Genomic DNA, 21,244 nt, shown 5'->3' on the forward strand with positions numbered 1-21,244 from the left:
ACAACCAAAATTTCAAGGGGTTTGACACTTATCTCGATGTAACCAAAGGGGTCTCAAATAATTGATATCGTACTCGTTATTTGACTCTCATCTCTAAGACAGTTAGATAGCTAGATGTCTATCTACAGGCCAGATATATTAAACTGTCTGACATACATGCGCACTCAGTTGTAAAAAAGTTACGTGCAGACTTCAGCAAGCAATATCAAACAAGAAGCTTACTTGATGAACAGTGAACCTCCAACTGCTGTTCCTATAGCGCTCAGTATCACCATTGGCTTCGATGGCTTCCAGACCATGTCTTTGGGAAAAACTGACTACTAATTTAAAGTAAAACTCGGCTTCGTCTTCACACACTTTCAATATCTCACATCGCAATGCAGCATTGCCTTTTGTTTAAATGTTTACTATTTACATTGCCGGTATGGCAAAGATGCAATGTCAATGTAGCTATATGCTAACTCAAAGATATTACGAATAAGGTTGACAATTTTATGCGTGCTCCAAGAGCGTGAAAAAGTGTATGTGGTTTGGAAGCGGAACTGTGGCTAGCGTATAACCTTAAAGAAATTCATTAAATATGTTACAAAAATGTTTCAGATCCTCCTAGTAATTTTCCTTATAGTAAAGAATGTCAATGATGCTATCAGGGAGGGTGGCAACTGTACGGGATGATGATATATGGTGTAAACAAGTATCTTACCTAGAAAAGGATGGAATGTGTACGTTTTTTTGAAACCTAACTGTCACCCACAGCGTTTTATGTATAGTCATACATTAAGACGAAGTGCCACTAGAGTGCTATTCGCTTTAGTCCATACTTTGTAAAAGGATAATAGCGGACTGCTTTCTGTCCGTTTCACACATAGTTGTTGTTCAGAAAAATAAATGAACAGTTATACAATACTTTCTCAGCTGACGTAAATTGAGCTGAAGTGTCTTCTTTTTAGTTTATTCGTTCACAACACGCCTTTTCGCTCCAACAAGGAAGTGGTCATAAGCAGTAGGGGCATACTATCTGTTGTTCAGAAAAACGGACATAATTCAGTATGTCGAGCAACAAGTGCAAAAATTGTGGTGGTACAGACATAGATGTCGACCCAGCCCGTGGTGATGCTGTATGCACCAGCTGTGGTTCTGTGCTGGAGCATAGTATAATTGTGTCAGAAATACAGTTTGAAGATAATGCACAAGGAGGAAGAGGGACAATAGGACAGTTCGTGTCATCTGATTCAAAAGGTGGAGCCAGAAACTTTGGAGGGGGTAAGTATTTCTATTTTTATCAAAACTCCATACCACAGCCAATAAATTATCTTTTTTAATCAGCACCACATAGTGAGGCATGTAAAAAGATACTAATTCATAAGTTTATGTTCTTTAGTTGATATCTTTTTTTTTACATTGTATCATTTAGCCTCATCTAAGTTATATTTCATCTCTGTGCAGTTTGATTTATTCCATATTCTTGAGAGTTGCTCGCTATCTGAATCTACGGAGCACGAAAACAATAAATATATGTAGGCCTACAAGTTTTACAGTGCATAACTACCAAACTCTTACATACCTATGAATGAGTCACATCAAAAGTGGAGTGAAGGGTACATACTAATCAGAACCATCATACTCCATGCTGGTAGACAACTGAATGGTATGCGTGAAGAATGACAGCCTCTCTGCTTCTTCACAGGCATGAATGTGTGTAATTTTGCCTTCACATTCATACAAAATGTCTGTATGTGACACAAAATTTCTGTTAAAACATGTTTCTTGGAAATTCACGAGCAAATGTTTTTCAGTGTCGCTGTTGTATGCTAATGCCCACGGATGGAGGTATAATGGTTGAGAATGGACTGTATAAGAGGTTTATAAGTAGAACCTACCTTTCTTCATAGCTGATTTACATTTCCTAGGAATTGTTCTGTGAATCTTATTACGGCATCCTTTTTCCCCAGCAATTAGATTTAGATGATTGGTCTATCTTAAAATCACTGCAAGGAGTGGCAAATATACCAACAATGTGATTGATTCTTGTGACTTTTTACATATGATGTGTTAGGGGAGCTATTGGGAATGGAGGATATGTTTGCAGATACAGTTCTCAGTTCTGCTTAATTTTGTTTTTGGAGTAATGGATAGCAATGTTTTAACCACTTACAATAGTGGATTTAACATTCAAGCATTTTAAAAAAATCACAGTCTTGCAGATTTAAGATTTTTATCAAACAAGTGGTTTAGCTAATTTTTTGGTAACAGTTGTATGTTCGCACCCCCCCCCCCCCCCATCTCCCTCCCCCTCCCATGCATGTGGCATTTTCAAATACGAGCTGCTGAGAACCAAAGTGGTCTAAGTCAAAATATTTTAGTTTTTGAGTTATACCACTCAGTTCCCTCACAATGAACGGAAATTTGTTGGGGAGAGGTGGTACAACGATAACACACCAGAACCACTTGAGAGCTCCAAATTCATTTTTCCTCTCACATGAGAGTGCCAGAGTGAAGTGCATTTGTGGGAATAGTGATGTAAGTCAAACAGCAAGGGCATGTGGTCTTGTTGTTGTTTGTTGTTTTGCGTGTTTATTTACACTCAACAATCAAAAAGGCCTTGTAAAAGTGCTAGTAAGTATTAGCATTGTCTTCTTTTTTTAGATTCGTTATATCCGGTTGTTATTAAAGCAGAAATTGTCTTTGTAAGGGAAGTTTGCACTCCATGCAAAATCTTTCATTTCTCAGAAGTGGGAAAAATTGAATTATACCACTTTGGCTCTCAGCGGCTCATATGTAGATAACGTGAGCTACATAACATTTTCATATATGTATGTGATATGCACCAAAATATTGAATGTAGGACGACCATACGCCTTTGGTGATGCTACAGATAATTTGTTACAATCATCTTCGTTTTGTATTCCCATTTGTTGGCTTCACTCACGCAACCACTGTGTCATCTTCCAACCCAACATCGACCTCTGGTTATGCTACATGTCTGTGTATTACCACAACTAAGATTTAGAGTGGCGACACTATCATAGTTGAACGTAATTTTTTGTTAGCCTTATACAAAATGTATGACATATTTATTTTTTATTTCAGTAATTAATTTGGTCATTTACTCATTGTTTTCTGTGGGTCCCGTCACAAAGGAGACCTTTCAGTGATGTTGATCAAGCTAGCTTATGCATTAAAAAAGAGGAGTCATTGTTAGAAATTAATATATGCAGTGTGTTCGCAATAATCCATCACCACACTGATACGTACCATGTACTTATACTGGCTAAGTTTAATACAGTAAAATTATGAGGGCAGCCACAACTGTGAAAAGAGCTGCTACTTCCTCTGTTATATTAAATACCGGCTGTTAACGCCAACTGAAAGATTGTTATTTAGATGATGACATTGATTTATATCAAACAACAAAGTTATCTGTGTGCTGTAAGAAAAAAAAAAGCTTTCTTGTAATGAATGTTGCTACTTGTCATACAGCTAATGGTAATCTTCAGTATACAAACAATTCGTTGGAATAGTGGATTAAAAAGTTTATTTATCACTTTATTTTGAGTCTATAGAGATTCCCTATTTCCTGAAGCTTCCTGGCAGATTAAATTTGTGTGCCAGATCAGGACTTAAACACCAGGACCTCTGCCTTTCCCTGGCAAGCGCTCTGCCAACTGAGCTACCAAAGCATAGCTCATGACTTGCCCTCACAGCTTTACTTTTGCCGGTACCACATTCCTACCTCTCAAACATCACAGAAGTTCTTGTTATTTCTGATGAAGCAAGTGAAAGAGCTTTGCATCAGGATACAGAATGTGAAAGGGAGGTAATATTTACATGAAAATTATTTGTGTGTCACATAGGCTACCTAGGATTTGTAAATCTAGTTCAGCTGAACTGATGTTTATTATTAGCAACAAAGACAATTAACAAGTAAAAGCATGCTGCAGGGAAGTGAGTATATGAATGCATTAAATCTATGAACTCAAAAAATATGTTATTCTTTCAATAATCGATATTCCAGGATAGAAACAATAAACAAGTGTGAGGAAAAGCAATCATTCACCTGTTGCCGTTTGACTTGTGGCTTGTAGAAATTTATTGCAGCACTCCGACTTAACTAACTTCTGGGCTACTTCTCCTTTTTTAGTTTAAGTACACACTCTCACACAGAAAAACACAGACAACCTCACACGCCAACTCAGATCCTCAGTCAGTGTTGTTTCTACCGCAGATGGGTATGTTCAGGTGACTGACTTGTTCTACGTGTGAGACACAGCATGTCTAGGGGGAAACTGTGATCACTTACTATTTCAACTAGTCTCCTGTACTATTGTTGGAGTCACGAATGATGGCAGTCAAGTTTAGGCTTGTTCTGGACACCTATGTCACACATACACCGAGAGCGAATGAGCATTCAGTAGTGTTCGGAGCACTCTGCTCTTAATGCCATAGCCAATGCGAGCATTAAATGTGATGGTAGCAAATTTTCTAGCGAATTTCTATTTCATTTGTTGTGAGTTGTTATTGCTGATGGTGGTGGTTAGTCATAAATTCTACATAAGCAAGCAAGAGACATATTTTGCAGGATATATGCTTCCTTCAAGCAGAATGTACGCGCGTGCACTTACTGCAATTGTCACTTGGAATCGTCAACAATGCCATCCTTATCCATGCTGAACCACCATCATTCATGGATCGGACTATAGTGACCCTAATAGATGATTATTATACTCTTGTGAGCCATAGCAGATGCTTACAGCTTTTTGAGTGTTGTTAATACCACGTCTCTTGTTTCCGGACTCATATGCAGGGTGTCCACAATGAGACTCCAACATTTGAACTCATAAAATCTGAGAGGAAACACAATTTATTGACAAACAAATATAGGGAAATCATACAGCAGCTCATCAAGTTTTCATACACAGGTGGACAGTTCAGTACACTTGAACATGGGCGCCACGGGTAGCACGAAGAATATCAAGTCTATAATCGATTTTGTCCCATGTGTTGCGGAGCATCTGTTCTGTGACAGAGTTGATGACAATTCTTATGCACTGTTTCAAGTCTTGCAGGTCCTTTACTGGTGTAGCGTATACCCGGTCTTTCACATAACCCCACGAGAAAAAATCGAGGGGGGTTATGTTGGGCGAACATGGCAGCCAAGGAATTGGACCTCCACGGCAAATCCATCGTTGTGGGAATAAGTTATTTAAAATTTTTCGAACTTCAAGGCTCCAATGGGCTGGTGCACCGTCCTGTTGAAACATCACATTTGGATGCAGGTCTGTTATCTGTGGCACGGCAAATTGTTCCAACATGTCGAGGTAGATGGTTCCATCCACAGTCGGCTCCTGAAAGAAAAATGGCCCAACAATGCGGTTTATCATCAAACCACACCACACACAAACTTTCGGACTGTCGCGCATGTGTTCCCTAGGTGCATGTGGATTTTCAGACCCCCAGATGCGCACATTGTGACCATTGACAGCCCCTGACACGTGAAAGGTTGCCTCGTCAGTAAACATCACGCGTGATAAAAATGTCTCGTCCGCGGCAATGCGATCCAACGTGAGACGTGCAAATTCTTCTCACTTTGGTCGATCATCAGGCTTGGTTTCTTGCACAACCTGCACTTTATATGCATACAAACGTAATTGCTGATGAAGCAGTTTGTGCACTGTTGAATGTTTCATAAGAATTCTCATGCTGCCTGTCGCACTGACTTCTGTGGACTTTGTTCGAATGACTGCCGCACTTGTTCCACATGATGTTCGCTGATCCCAGGCTTACCACCACCATACCCTTTTGCAACACTCCCAGTAGCCAAAAACTGATCACACCACTTCTTTATAGTCTTGAACGACAGGGACGCTTTGTTGTAAACTCAACGAAAGTTTCTTTGCACTTGGGTCACCGATTTTGTCTCTGCATACCACCAGACCACTTGTGCATGCTCCTTCATATCCTCCATTTTGCTAAAACAATTGACTTGCAGCTCCACTATGGCCACTTGACTTATCAAATTTGCACACCACAAACTTGTTCAGTTGCTCTGTCTTCCTCTTCAGGATTCACAGGTCCACCATCTTAAATGAGAAAGATTTAGGATATTAAAATGTTGGAGTCTCATTGTGGACACCCTGTACTTTATTTATGAAATGGTGCTAGCACCTTTCATCCTCACCCATAAACTGCTCCATGAAATCCTCCTTGCCCACCCGATATCAGCAGTGAAGCTCCTGGCTCAGACACACACAATACACTTTATGCTACAACTTACACTGCTGTGCGGTCCTCATGTGCCACAGATTGATCATGTTCTGTGATGTATCTGATAGCACTTTGTTCAGTGTTCCCAGATCCACGTGCCTTCATTGTCAAAAATGGTTCAAATGGCTCTGAGCACTATGGGGCTTAACATCTGCGGTCATCAGTCCGCTAGAACTTGGAACTACTTAAACCTAACTAACCTAAGGACATCACACACATCCATGCCCCAGGCAGGATTCGAACCTGGGACCGTAGCGGTCATGCGGTTCCAGACTGAAGCGCCTAGAACCGCACGGCCATACCGCCCGGCCCTTCATTGTCAATTATTGTAAGTGTTAGCTACTGTTTTCATTTAAATATGAATTATAATTTACATATGTGATAAATGTGAAGACTAAAAATCCACAGGTTTGATCTACAGTTGGTCATGTTTCAAAGCAAAACTCAATCAAGAAAACTTGTAAAGTGTCACTGGCCATTACTTATCTTCAGACGACAAAATGTTTATTGCTGCTGATAGGCATATAAAAGTGACAATATGGTTTTAACTTTGAGAACTATTAGTTCCTTCCTCAGTACTCTGAGTGAAATGCTTTTCCATGTTAATCTTCCACAACAAATTCCTCTCTCTTTGCGGGTCGACAGAAGCGTCCGATCCCAAGCGTCTGCTTTGACCTGTGACGTAAGGGTGTTGTCGTGTGTGATGTCATGACGGCGCGGAGTTTGGTTTGAGTGTGGCTGTCTCCAGTTCTGTTTTATCTTACTTTATTTACTTTTCTGATCTGTTCGTTCTATCTCGTGAGATTTTTTTTTTTTAAATTTAAAAAACATTTATTACTTATTTTAATTATCTGTTTCCTCCAATTTCTGTTTTAGTTTATTATATTTATCTTTCTGATCTGTTCGTTCTATCCCGTGAGGATTTTTTTTTTTAAAAGACAAAAAACACTAATCAGCTACTGAAGCATCTTTATCTTCTATGGGTTGCAGGGGTTACGACCCCTGGGGAGGTGGGTGGGTATTCATGCATGGCTGTCTTCACTTACACGTTGTAGCTACGCAAGGCCTCTAAATTTGTTTATATTTAGTTTGTCCCCCACCCAAAACACCCCATTTCCCGCGCTTGTCCCGTTAGTGTCATTAGGCTTCTTGTGGAAAGTGTGTGTGTTTGTTTTTGTTTCCGCCATATTTGTGACATCATGGGTCAAAGCAGACGGGCGGGATCGGACGCTTCCGTATTTCCCTCTTTGCTGAGGGAGGAACTAATAGTTTCAAAAGTGAGGATAGTGTTGTCACCTATATTTGTGGCTATTGGTAGCAGTAAACCTTTCGCCTGCTGATGGTTAGTACTGGTCTAAGATTTTTTCTGTCATTTATTGCTTCTTCGATATCTGGTAGTTCTGTTTTCATACAGAAAATGCCAAGCTGCACTGTGATTCCATACTCATGCTATACTATAAGTCTCTTGTTACTGGCTGGGTAAGTGCAAATCTCATAGGAAAGCGAGGGCATACTATTTCCAATAAGACCACACCTATCAGAGCATTGTAGTGATCAATGCAACATCTAGGGTAAGAACAGCTTTATTTATATGCCACTGTGCATTGAGTTTCTGATAGCCAGTGGTATGGAGTGAGAAGAGAATCTTGTTTCAGCAGAGTCATTGTCATTTTTATTTTGTTGTTAAACAAGGTCATTGTCATTATTTCTTGTTAGTCTGGTCAAGTTATCAAACATTTGATCAATGTCATTATCAGATAGTCTTAATTACACTTTCGAGACTGCATTTAAATGTATCACAGTGGACATAGGCCTAATACAGTGTCTTACCTACTGACACTGTACTTAACATGGGCATAGTTTGGTAAATAAATTATGAGTATATCTGATCAAATACCCAAGTATAATCTTTCCTAGCTCACTAAAGCAAGCAAGGAAAGAAAGTGCTATAGGGTCATAACATGAGCCCAAAACTAGAGGAACATCACTACTCCAATAGACTGTTACTGAACTCTGGCTGTTTCCAAAGCTTCTTGGGCTTGTTGGGCCCTCAATTCATATTCTGACAACAATATTTAACCATTCAACTTCGGGAGATTGCTTCCTGACTGCTTGCACATATGATGTCCATTTTGGTCCTCACTGTATTATATTGTTTTCTTTTCGTGAAATCTTCTCGGGTGATCAGCCGAGTAAAGGCGTCGTCTTCTCGCAACGTTTCGAAGGGTTTCGTACCCATCATCTTCAAGCGAAGTGTTGAGATGCTGTGTTGCGCGGTCCTATAAAGGCTCCTGGACCAGTGACTGATTCCGGGCGCCGACCAATCAGGTACCTGCGGAATCGGCCACCGCGCCAGTGGTGGGGGGTTCGCGGCGCGGACCGGGCGTCGAGTCCCTGCCGGTTCCTAATATGTCTGTGGCCGCTACCGTCTTCGTGCCGGAGCATTCTCTTCTAATTTTAGTTATTGCGGGATTCCACGCTGTACTAAGTTGGAAACCAGTGTCTCGATTGATCAGGTTGCTGTTCAACCGAATTTCTACAGCCTCTTTGAAAACTGAATCCCAAAATCCTTTAGCGTCACACAACTTCTTCGTACCCTCAAAGAGGAAGGTGTGTCCTTCGTTAAGGCTATGTTCCGCTACCGCCGATTTTTCTGTCTGACCAAGGCGTACATTTCTAATGTGTTCCGAGCGCCTTTGCGTGATGCAGCGTTGCGTTTGTCCGATGTATTTCGTACCACATTCACATTCAATACTGTATACGCCCGAAGTCTGCAGTCCTAGGTGGTCTTTGACTGAGCCGAGTATGTCCTTAATTTTACTTGGGGCATGAAAAATTGTCTTGATGTTGTGTTTCTCCAGAATGCGGGCAATCTTGGCTGTTGGCGGTCCCGCGTATGGTAGAAATGCCAGGCATCTGGTCTCATCTTCTTCTTCTGGTGTGTCTACCTTCCTGCTCTTGTGTAGGGCGCGCGAGATTTGCGTCTCATTATAACCGTTGCTGCGGAAGGTCTTCCTTAGGTGTTGTAACTCTGCAGGTAGGCTGTCATCATCACAGATAGACTTGGCCCTGTGCACAAGTGTGTTAAGCACTGAGTTGCGTTGTGCTGGGTGGTGGCAACTCTGTGCATGAAGGTATAAATCCGTATGTGTCTTCTTCCTATACACAGCGTGACCCAAGGTGCCATCAGGGTGCCTCTTGATTAGAATGTCAAGGAAGGGCAAGCTTCCGTTTTCTTCCACCTCCATGGTGAATTGTATGTTGCCGTGTATGCTGTTGAGATGTCGCAGGAAGTCTTGCAGGTTCTCTCTGCCATGTGGCCACACGACAAAAGTGTCATCCACATATCTGTAAAAGGCTTTAGGTTTCAACGGGGCGGTGTCCAGGGCTATGTCTTCAAAGTGCTCCATGTAAAGATTAGCGATGCCTGGAGCTAAGGGGGACCCCATGGCTACACCATCCACTTGTTCATAAAACTTGCCTCCACACTTGAAGTAGGTGTTTGTTAACACATGCCGGAACAGCTTTATTGTGTCCTCACTAAAGCGTGTTTCGAGCAGCGCTAGGGAGTCTTCCAGCGGTACTCGTGTGAAGAGTGAGGTGACGTCAAAGCTGACAAGAAGATGAGGACACTGTCGTTCTAGCTGCTGACAAAGGCAATGCCACGGTGATACTGAGGAAAGAAGATTATTGGCAGAAGATAAACTCACTGCTACAAGATACTGCCTACAAGCAACTGGACAAGGACACGACAGCTTCCGTGACTCGCAAGACCATCGCCTTGCTCAATGACTCAATGACACTGGTTTCCAACTTAGTACAGCGTGGAATCCCGCAATAACTAAAATTAGAAGAGAACGCTCCGGCACGAAGACGGTAGCGGCCACAGACGTATTAGGAACCGGCAGGGACTCGACGCCCGGTCCGCGCCGCGAACCCCCCACCACTGGCGCGGCGGCCGATTCCGCAGGTACCTGATTGGTCGGCGCCCGGAATCAGTCACTGGTCCAGGAGCCTTTATAGGACCGCGCAACACAGCATCTCGACACTTCGCTTGAAGATGATGGGTACGAAACCCTTCGAAACGTTGCGAGAAGACGACGCCTTTACTCGGCTGATCACCCGAGAAGATTTCACGAATGGAATACGCCGAGAAAGTCTCAAATCACATATTGTTTTCTATCTTCAATTGCTACTCATTGTTTTCAAAAAAATACAGCAGATCAGATGCAAGCTGATAAAATGAGTAAAGAGAAAATATCTTAAACAACTGAAATTTCCTGGCAGATTAAAACTGTGTGCCCAAGTTCGAGTCTCGGTCGGGCACACAGTTTTAATCTGCCAGGAAGTTTCATATCAACGCACACTCCGCTGCAGAGTGAAAATCTCATTCTGGATCTTAAACAACTGTTTATACACATGAACAGAGAACATACAGATTCAAAATGAGTTTTACCTGGAGTATTTTAGTATATAAAATGGATGGCTCAATAACCAGCTGAAACGACAACAGAGTATGTGTTCTTGTTCCCATATTTAAACCTGGAAAGAACTCACAATACCTGGACAGCATTAAACCCCTTCCCGCTTGACAAATGGACTACACAAACTGTTGAAGAGGGTGATGAATCAGTGACCTCTCTGGTATCTACAATCTCAAGAACTTGTAACTCAATCCCAGTGCAGCTTTCATAATTTTAAATCCACCACCTCCCACCTGATGTACTTGAACTCCACAATCCAAAATGGTTTGTACTACTATCGCCAATGAATTGCTGTATTCATTTATCTACTGAAAACGTTCATCACTGTCTAGCACTACTTTATCCTCTCCTTGTTCCAGACATTGGGATTCCAGTGCTGTCTACCAATGTTCATCTAGAACTTTCTGTTTTCAGTTGTTTTGCAGTCATATTGGAGATATTCTAAGTTATCAAATATGTAGGTGACTCTTTCACAGTGCTCCAGTTTGATACCAGTGGATGATCTTTAGAATTAGCTTCAGGTAATCATCTGATAGGCACAATAATAATTTTGAAGCATGGATCTCAATTCTCTCTTTCAAAGACCTGCGTCAGGCAGAGGGTGATGTGGTGGTGCTACTTTGGGCTGTTGCTTGACAAATCCATGTTTCTAGGCAATAGGGAAAATGAATGTGGTCATGGAGTGGTTGAAGATACCAGTTATTGCAGGCAGAAGTGGGTCAATAATAATCTAGATTATTCAGACTGTGATGACATTCTGTCCAGTAAATCCTTATGTGATACACGTGATAGATTTTTTGACAGTATTACTACGAGGTATGTTTTTTAAGTAAGGTCCGTTTGAGCATAAGTACACAATAAAAGGTTGTTTCAAAAAAGGAAATTTATTTTCAGAAAGTACATACTTCGCTCTATTTTTTTACATAGTTGCCGAGTTTGTTCAAGCACGTATCCAACCTCTCAACCAAGTTTAAAATACCCTCTTCATAAAAACTTGCTACCTGCTCCGATAACCAAGAGTTCACTGCCGTTTTCATGTCGTCGTCATTGTAACAGTAGCCACTGAGGTGTTGTTTGAGGTGGAGGAACAGATGGTAATCGCTCGGCACAAGATCAGGACCATAGGGTTGGTGGTCTAAAACTTCCCAGCAAAACTGTCCAAAAAATCATGGGTCTGACCTGCAGTGTGAGGTCTCGCATTGTCATGGAGAAGGACAATTCTCTTTGTCAGCATGCTGCGTCTTTTGTTTTGAATCGCTCTGCGTAGCTTTCTCAGGGTTTGGCAGTATGCTTCTATCATTGATAGTGGTTTCTCATTGCATGAAATCAACCAACGAAACACTATACCTATCCTAAAACACCGATGCCATGATTTTGCACTGGGACAGAGTCTGTTTGGTCTTCACCTTTACAGGCGAGTATATCTGTCTTCATTCCATGCACTGTTGCTTCGATTCGGGCATGATAAGCGAAACCTATGTGTCACCTCTAGTTACGATCTGACTCAAGAAGCCATCACCTTCTTCGTGATAACAAATCAAGAACTTCATCGCACACTCAAATCTTTGGTTTTTGTGTTCCTCTGGAGTTTCGGGGCCCAATGGGAGCACATTTTCCTAAACTTTAGGTGTTCAGAAACAGTGTTGTAAAGCACTGATCTCGACACATCAGGAAATTCATTTGAGAGACATATTATTGTGAAGCACCTTTTCTCATGAATCCTTGCTTCAAATGAATCCACCAAATCACCTGTAATCAAAGAAGGGCGACCGGAGCAATCCTCATCAAGGACGTTGTTGTGGCCATCTTTGAATGCTTGTACCCACTTATGCACTTTGCTTTCACTCATAACAGCATCACCGTACACTTCGCAAATCTGTCAATGAATTTCTGCAGCACACAGGTTCCTTGCTGACAAAAACCGTATTACTGAGCGAACATCACACGTGGCGGGCGAGTTAATAGTCTTAAACATTTTGAAAGCACAGAACAGAACCGTACAGGTTAGCTACAGAGATGTAACTGATCACAGTTGTTCCCGAGGCATGCTGGTACACGACGCACACACTCATTGCGGTATGCTCGTAAACTACTAGTGTCTACATTAAAACGGACCTTACTTAAAAAACATGCCTCGTAATATCGTGCTTAAGGCAGGATTTTTTGCAGCTACCTTCATTTACCCCTCATGAAATAAGCCATAAATCTTTATTTTGTTTCTACATCTATATTTGTACTCCATGATCCAGCTTATGGTGTGTGGCTGAGAGTACTTTGTGTGTCACTGTCACTTCACTGCTTTCCTTTTCCACCTGCAAATGGTTTACAGGAGCAACAGTTGTTGGTAAGCCTCCACATGAGCTCAACTCTCTCTAATTTTACCTTCATAGTCTTTTCACGAGATATACACCCAAGCTGCTATCAATACAAACCTCTATGGGTGATAGCAGCATCACCTGGCGAGGAATGACTGCTAGTCAGTCACAGGCATGGTGGATGTAATAGCAGTGAGTGTGTGCTGTCTGCATCTAGAAGTGTAGAAGGGGGAAGATGCATTGATCTATCTGAGTTTGACTGAAGGCAAATTGTGATGGCCTGGAGGCTCAGCACAAGCATTTCGGTAACTGCACTACTTGTCAGGTATTTCAGGTATTTGAGGAGTGCTGTGGTGAGTGCCTTCAACAAGTGACTGAACCAAGGTGAAACCAGGTCTGGGCTTTGCGGGGCAGGGCAGCCACCCGTCATTACAGATGTTGGGCATCAGAGACTGGGCAAACTGGTAAAAACAGGGCAGGTGGTGAATTGTCACAGAACTAGCATCAGACTTTAACGCCGAGCAGGGTACAAGTGTGTGTGAACACACAGTGCACTGAATACTTCTAACAGTGAGCCTCTGCAGCCGACAACCCATTCACCTGCCAATGTTAACACCATGACGCGGGCAACTTTGACTGAAATGGGTATGTGACAATTCGCACTAGACGTTGCCACAATGGCAGAGTGTTGCACGGTCTGATGAATCCCGATACCTTCTTCATCATGTCGAATGGAGTCACGAATCTGTTGTCTTACAGGGGAACAACTCCTTGACATCTGTACTTTGGTACGGGGACAGGTTGGCGGTGGCTCCATTATGCTCTGGGGAACATTCACATGGGCATCCATGGGTCCAGTGCAGTTCCTGCATGGCACCATGATGGCCAACGAGTGTTGCACATTGGCTGGAGACGATGGAGAGGTTCAAGAAACAAAGGTGCGAGTTTCAGTTGATGTGCTGGCCACCCAGCTTGCCAGATCTAAACGCATTTGAACACATGTGGAATGTTATTGAAAATGGTTCCAGAGCTCATCTGCCGCCCTCCCTCACCCAATTTACAGGAGTTAAAGTAACTTGTGTGTGCAGATGTAGTGCCAACTCCCTCCAGCGATCTACTGAGGCCTCTTTGCTGCCATGCTGTGATACATTGCCGCTGTTCTCTGTGCTAAAGATGGACATACTGACTATTAGGTAGCTGGTCATAATGGTATGGCTGATCAGTGTGCATAAGACGAAGTAATATACTGATTGACTGTTATAGAAACAGACATTCTTAGAATTTCTAACAGTAAACCAAACCATAGTGCAGAATACTGCTCTGCTGCTGTGTGTTGCAGGAGTCTGCTTTAACTCCGAACACAATAAAACACATGTAAACAACTGTTTATTATATAATTGAATGACAGCATAAACAGAAGTAATAGAATACAGTTCAGTGACATGTACAAGACTGCCAGCCAGAGCTGGAGCAAGGCAATATAAAGAGCATTTGGCCACCAGGGGCCACTGGCTATTGGCTGCAGGTGACTGAGGTGCCGTTCATGGTTGGCGGCCTCTGGTGAGGGCTTGGAGCACCCAAATAGTGCGATACTATATGTACAGTGTGTGCTGCAGTAGTGGTAGTGGAGGTATTGTAAAGTGCAGATTATTACACTCCTCCTTTATCATGGGAAAGAGCCAATAGATGCCAACTCCTCCATGACGGGCTGATGGTTGACACATTCATAACAGTCATCCTGAGCATGGACAGTTCCTGTCACATGTGGACCAGCACATAGGAGAGGAAGTAGTGCGAGTGGAGACACATGTGCCTTCCTCCCCCTTCAGGGGAGCAGGCAGATGACCCTGGCACCCAGTAGGTGGGGGTCTTGTTGACATTGGACTCATCTGTAGATGCTGTGAGCTAGGGAGCCTCTTCATCCAGAGGTAATGTAAGTGACACTGGCAGGAGGGCAGCAGGTGCTGGTGTCCACTGTAGATGGCACCTGCATCAATCTAGGAGGCCCCTGCCTGCGTCAGCATTGGAGGCACTTTCATTAGTGTAGACAACACCTGCGGGCACACCCATACGAGACCCTGGCACCACAACCCTACCGCCCCACTCCTGCGAGAGGACACACTGCAGGAGCATCGAGAGGCTGAGCTGCATCACCCGTGTGTGGCCAGGGTACTGGCGGAGCAGCCAGAGACCACATCAGGAAGGTAGGTGACATGGTGGAAGAGGTGCCGATGTGGCATTCCATGTGGAGGTTTCAGTGCCCACCTTAGGGCACAGCTGATTGTATGATGCGCCACAAGACAACCATTGGTATGCACCATGAACGCAAGGCCCCTGTGCTGGCTGTGGATGATGCCCAGAAGACAGTGAAGGTGTCATTCAAACACCCAAACCCACACCGGGGTTCAAGGCATGAACCATGACACATTTACATTATGAAAGTCCACATGAGACATTCTGCTTGGCTATTGGATTGCAGATGGAGGGAGGCACTTTGATATGGTGGATGCCACTGCGTGAGCAAAAATCTTGAAAGGATAGAGCCAAAAATTGAAGAACATTATCTGAAACCACCATACAAGGTGGGCCTTTGATAGAAAATAATAACTGAGAGCACCTTGACCATCACATCTGCTGTGGTGGGTGACCAACCAACAACATAAGGAAACTCGGAAAAAGCATCAACAATCAAAAAGTAGCTGTGACCTGGCATTCCCCCTAGCAGTCAGTATCAGGCAAGAACATTCTGATGAGCCAATTGTTTAGTGTGGGAGGCTCCCTAATGATGTGAATATTGGAAAATGGATAAGTTGCTCAAAGCCATCAGCATAACGATGGGCTGGAACTGTACCCTCCACATATTGGCCATATCTAAGGCCAAGACTAAATGTTTACCAGGTTGCAAGGCAAGGCACAGAGGGTAATTTGTTTTTCAGGTGCACAAATGCATGGTCACAGGCTGGTGACCACCTGAAGGAACATTTTTGTGAAACAAGTGTTGCAGAGGGTGAGCCAGAGTAGCTACACTCAGAATATACCTGTGATTGTGTATACTACTTTACCGACGAGTGCCTGTTGTTCCTGCAGACTGTTCGTGCGAGGCAGAGCCATAATATAGGTGACATGCTGTTACAGGGACCAAACACACTGCCTGGAAAATTCTTGACTGAGGTAAAAAATACAGTGTTAAAAAAATTGCAACTTCATAAGATCACAGTAAGGTCTGTGTTTTGCAGAACAGTAAAGAGGGAATGGAGGTTATGTAAATGTTCTTCTATCATAGCACCTATTACTACAGTATTGTCAAGACATTTGAAGCACCAAGGAACATCTGCCATAAGTTGCTCCAAAAAGTGTTGGGAAATAGTTGGGGCACTAGCCATTCCAAATATTAAATGTTTATATTGATAAAGACCAAAAGGCCTGTACACTACAAACAATCATTTCAATGCATTATCTAATGGAACTTGCAGAGGGCCTCAGCGGGGTCAGTTTTGGAAAATAATTAGCCCCCCACCCAATTTTGCAAGTAATTCACCAGTTTAATGCAGAGGGTATGTGTCAATAACAGCATTGATGGTAACTTTGAAGTCTCCACAAGATTGGAACTGAGCTTACAGCTTTTTTGCAGTCACCAATTGTGTAGCCCACTCATTTGTTGTAACTGGTCAAATAAATGAGTGGTAAAGCAACACTTACGGCACAAACGCTGCAGCTCTGCCGCTCAAACCCGATTAAAACTACTTTGGCTGCTTGTTGCATTGCTAAAATTCTACGCGAGCTGCAGTGACGCCCACTTGCGACAATAAGAAGACAACAAACTACACATTTCATCACAGGAAAAAAAGGTTGTTCCTGCAAAGGGGCCACATGACACAACTATGTTTCCATTGTTCAACAGTGAAACTGCCACATCAGACGTGGCATTTTAATTTATTACTTCTTAACTACTAACTCTATTTGCAACACTTTTTGCAGATAGTATTTACATGTACCACTGAATGTACCTGCAAAATTATACCATTGTACAACGCATAGTTCATGGGATATGATGTCATAAATATTGAGCTGTGAGAAGATGAAACCACAGGATGCAATTCACTAGAGTTTCAGTGAAATATGTCAAGAAATAAGTGTGAAATATTTTAAATATAGCTGAAATATATGGCATTTGCGAACCCTGGCAAAACTGCAGGTAAAAACTCCATCTAGACTCCTGAATCAGTTTCAACCAAACTTGGTACACATATTACCATTGGGAAAGAGATAATGAGGGGATGGGAACCATCAACTTCCAACTGGTGTGGGGCTGATAATGTGGTGATAGATAGGGGGAGCAGGGTGGGAGATGGACTAATAGAAGATTTGGTATGTCCATCCTTCTGACTGGATTATATAATAGAGGATTGGAATATATACATACCCTGGCAAACCTGGATATTCAGTTAGTATATCTATGAGACTGTGGCTGTTGGCTGTATGAGCCATAGGTGCTAGCTGAGGTAACATGACATTTGAAGTGTGAAGCATACATCTGAATTTAACTGTGGAGGAACCATTGAACAGAAAATTTATTTTAGTGTAATTGCCAATAAATGCTCATGCACTGGTTCGAAACCTCTTATAAAGAGGAAAAATAGCTGATGACTGAGCAACCTAGTCCTGTAAATCGGCAATTAACACCACATTTTTCTTGTGTTTTTCATTTTTTACAATCGTTTTTCATGGTAATGTAATAATGAGAGCAAAATCTCTCTCTCTCTCTCTCTCTCTCTCTCTCTCTCTCTCTCTCTCTCTCTCTCTCTCACACACACACACACACACACACACACTGTTATACGTTTTCATGTGCCTTTTAGGGTCCATTCTGTACACGCAGCACATTTAAAATAAAGGTATTCACCAAAGATAATTATATTATTTACAGGTCTAGTAGTCATCTATGTTTGCGAGTCTATTTCTGTATCCCAATTTGCACCTACAGGGTGATTATTATTAATATTTAAAAGCCCCTGAAGTGACATAGATGATGCTGAGACAAATAATTTAATATGGGACATGTCCGGCTGCAAACATAAGGAAATACCCCAAAAGTGGATGACAGTTCCAAGCCCAGTCGCTGCATGTGTGGTGAGATACATCATCCAGTGACATCACATGTTCAGTATTTATCATCCACTTTTGAGGTATTTCCCGAAATTTGTTGTCCCATGTTTGTTATATTAAATTACTTTTCTCAGCGTCATCTACATCACTTAGGGTGTTTTTAAACAATTATAGGAGTCACCATGTATATTGTTCTGAGTGGAGGCTACTTTCTATTTTGTTTATAATTTGGTTCACATTTTTATTGCCATTCAGACATACTCTGTTGCTGTAGTATGTAGGTTTCCTGGTACCTTTACTACATGCAATTTTTTTCCCTTATAAATATGTTCTTACGTTGTGCTACTCATGAAGTTTTGATTTTAGTGGTATTACTTTACATAAATAATCTCATAGTTTGGGAAACAAAATAATCAGTATTGTACTGTGTGCCTCATAGGTTAAGTCCTATAATATCAAATCAAAGTTTATATATTCCTGTTCTGTTTCAGCTTTTCATGCTGGCTTCGGGAAGGAATCAAGAGAGATCACACTACGCAATGCTAAGCGAGCTGTTACTAACCTAGCCCAGCAGCTAAGGTATGAAATGTATCTCTGTGTCTCATTGTATATTACACTAGTTCTGAACCAGTATTTTCATTTACTAATGGCTTATGGTGGGTATTGGGAACTCCTTCAGCAACAACAGAAGAGAATTAGGTGAAAACACACACAAAACATGATGCCAAGCCACTTATTGCCACAGGTAACATAATTATGTGGAGAGAGAAAAAAAATCAGCTTATGCAAAATTAAGAGGCAGTTAAAAGAAAAGATAATTGTTGAGAATTTGATGCTTAAATATGTGTGATCACAATGAATGAGGATAATGGGTTGAGTGAATAACTGGGAGAATTTTTGTGGCAGAAGAGCAGCATATACTTATCAGTCACCCTATCAGGAATTATTGGAGCAATGCAGACATATATAATATAAGAATATGGATAATGTCTTACTTAAGATTTTTTTTTTAAATTGCTTCATCAGGAGAAAGAAAAGGATGGATGGTGAAGTTGCCAAATGAAAGAAAGAGATTCTCCAAGCCTTTGATCAGGAGCAACAGAAGGTCCTATTCAACATGAGAGAAATAGTAGTCTAACAGCCATGGTACAGATTCTAATAAATTGTAAGAAAGAGTTGCTACCTGCTACTTACCTTCAGAAGATTAAATGTGCAATATATATGTAAAGGTAAAAGGCGACATACTACCCCCACTTTTGAAGCAAGTGGTTCCTTCCTCAGGGAGTCAGTAAACCTCTGTATTGATTCTAATTTCTTGAATTTTCCATCATAGTATGTGGGAGGAAGTAATATGTTGCCGGATGCTTCCCAGAAAATGTTGTTTTGAAATTTCAATAGTCAACCTCTCTTTGATGTACAACACCGCCAATTGAGTTTGTTGAACATCTCGGTTACACTCTCACGCTGACTAAACAATCCCATGAGGAAATATACTGCTCTTCATTGGATCTTCTCTATCTCTTCTGTCAGCCCTACCTGGTAAAGATACCGCTCAAACCTTGGGATGAGAGAGAGAGATCCACCTGTACTGAGGCCAAGGTATAAATTGTAGCATTTTATTAATATTGAGCTGTTTTGATAGGTAGCTCAAAGATATACTCGAAAGAAATAACAAATTAAAAAAAGAAACTCAAAATAGACACATTGCAATGGTATTGGAATGGAAAGATTTGAATCTCAGGTTTTCTTGGCATGATTGATTAATAGTGATACTGGCAGGAGGGCGGCAGGTGCTGGTGTCCACTGTAAGTGGCACCTGCGTCAATCTAGGAGGCCCCTGCCGAATTGTTGTTTCCATTTTCACAGAATATTTTAATGACTGATCCTGGCGTAACCTTCAGGTGCTGCTAGTTTTGCTGTTACTGTAGATATGCAAATAATCTGGACATGTTTTTCCCCAAATTTAAGGATGATAACTATGGTGCATGGTTTAACAGTCATAAGGTTGGTACTGCTCCACCTCCAACAATAGATTCCATTATACTGTAGCGTTGTTGCAGCCTCAGTCTCTTATGCTTCAGTAGCATGTTAGTAGTGAAGTATTAACCACATGTTAACTTGTTAATTATGAGTAAAAGTTCTCATTATCATTCGTACACAACTAAAGAAAAACTTTATTGAAAAAGCATAGAACATTGGTGCAGTGGAAAGAAACTACTGTGTGAGTGAAGTTTGTATTCACAACTGGAGAAAAAACAAAAGATGGCTTCAAGAAATGAATGGCAGTTTTTGGAATTTTGCAGCCAAAAAGCAAAGCATCCAGACCTTGGAAAGAAAAAAGGCTCTGTGATTATTTAGATGAGAAACTATGATAGGGATGTGTGGTCACTAGTGAAATATGCCAGCTCAATTACTTTGGTTGCTTATATTTTGAGGTATAAAGGATGATAATATTTCTAAAAATAAAAATAATTATTATAACAAACAATTAATAAATTTGTTATTATTACTACTACTATTATTATTATTATTATTGACTTCTGCATGTCTTTCCTTTCAATTTACATAAAACCAAATGTAGCTACATAATAATCATAAATGAAGAAACTTGTGCATCTCTGTTTCATATGTTAAACTTCATATCTGCATTGCTATTATCAACCATTTGGTCAAAATATATAAATATCTGGTTTGTATCCCTGGCACTAGTACAGCGTTTCTGGTATCTTGTTGATTCTGACTATCTCAAAGAATCCAAATTTCATAACTTTCTACATTTTCGCAAATATAAAAATCGTTCTGTTTTGATTTTACACTTACTAACATTCTTACCATTTCACATTGTTTCACTATGAGGACCATCATCATCTTGCATTGATGTTGCTATCTTCTTTTTGTTGTGATTGTTTCCTATGTTGCAACTTATCATGGAGGACAGCACCACAGACATTGTAACTGTAGGTGTATGTCAACACTCACCATCCCACCATATGCAGCTCAGTACATGTTAACCTGTTGTTGTAATATGTCTCTTGGTGAAGAAAAGTAATTAATTGAATGTCCAGCTGCCACTCG

General features: G+C 41.4%; 2 protein-coding genes across 2 annotated transcripts in view; one reads left to right on the forward strand and one right to left on the reverse strand.

Moving 5' to 3' along the window:
* The window catches only part of LOC126198914 (retinol dehydrogenase 13-like), a 91,107-nt gene extending 90,667 nt beyond the window's left edge, over positions 1-440 (reverse strand). Inside the window, exon 1 of the mRNA XM_049935545.1 lies at positions 223-440. Within this exon, the coding sequence (XP_049791502.1) occupies positions 223-299 (77 nt within the window). The 5' untranslated portion in view covers positions 300-440. The remainder of the gene's footprint in view (positions 1-222) is intronic.
* Positions 441-493: 53 nt separating this feature from the next.
* LOC126198921 (transcription factor IIIB 90 kDa subunit) overlaps positions 494-21,244 on the forward strand; it is a 382,817-nt gene continuing 362,066 nt past the window's right edge. Inside the window, exons 1-2 of the mRNA XM_049935559.1 lie at positions 494-1,263; positions 18,661-18,748. Coding sequence (XP_049791516.1) covers positions 1,050-1,263; positions 18,661-18,748 — 302 coding nt within the window. The 5' untranslated portion in view covers positions 494-1,049. The remainder of the gene's footprint in view (positions 1,264-18,660; positions 18,749-21,244) is intronic.

Source organism: Schistocerca nitens, chromosome 1 (genome assembly GCF_023898315.1).
Source record: "Schistocerca nitens isolate TAMUIC-IGC-003100 chromosome 1, iqSchNite1.1, whole genome shotgun sequence".
NCBI classification, from domain to species: domain Eukaryota; kingdom Metazoa; phylum Arthropoda; class Insecta; order Orthoptera; family Acrididae; genus Schistocerca; species Schistocerca nitens.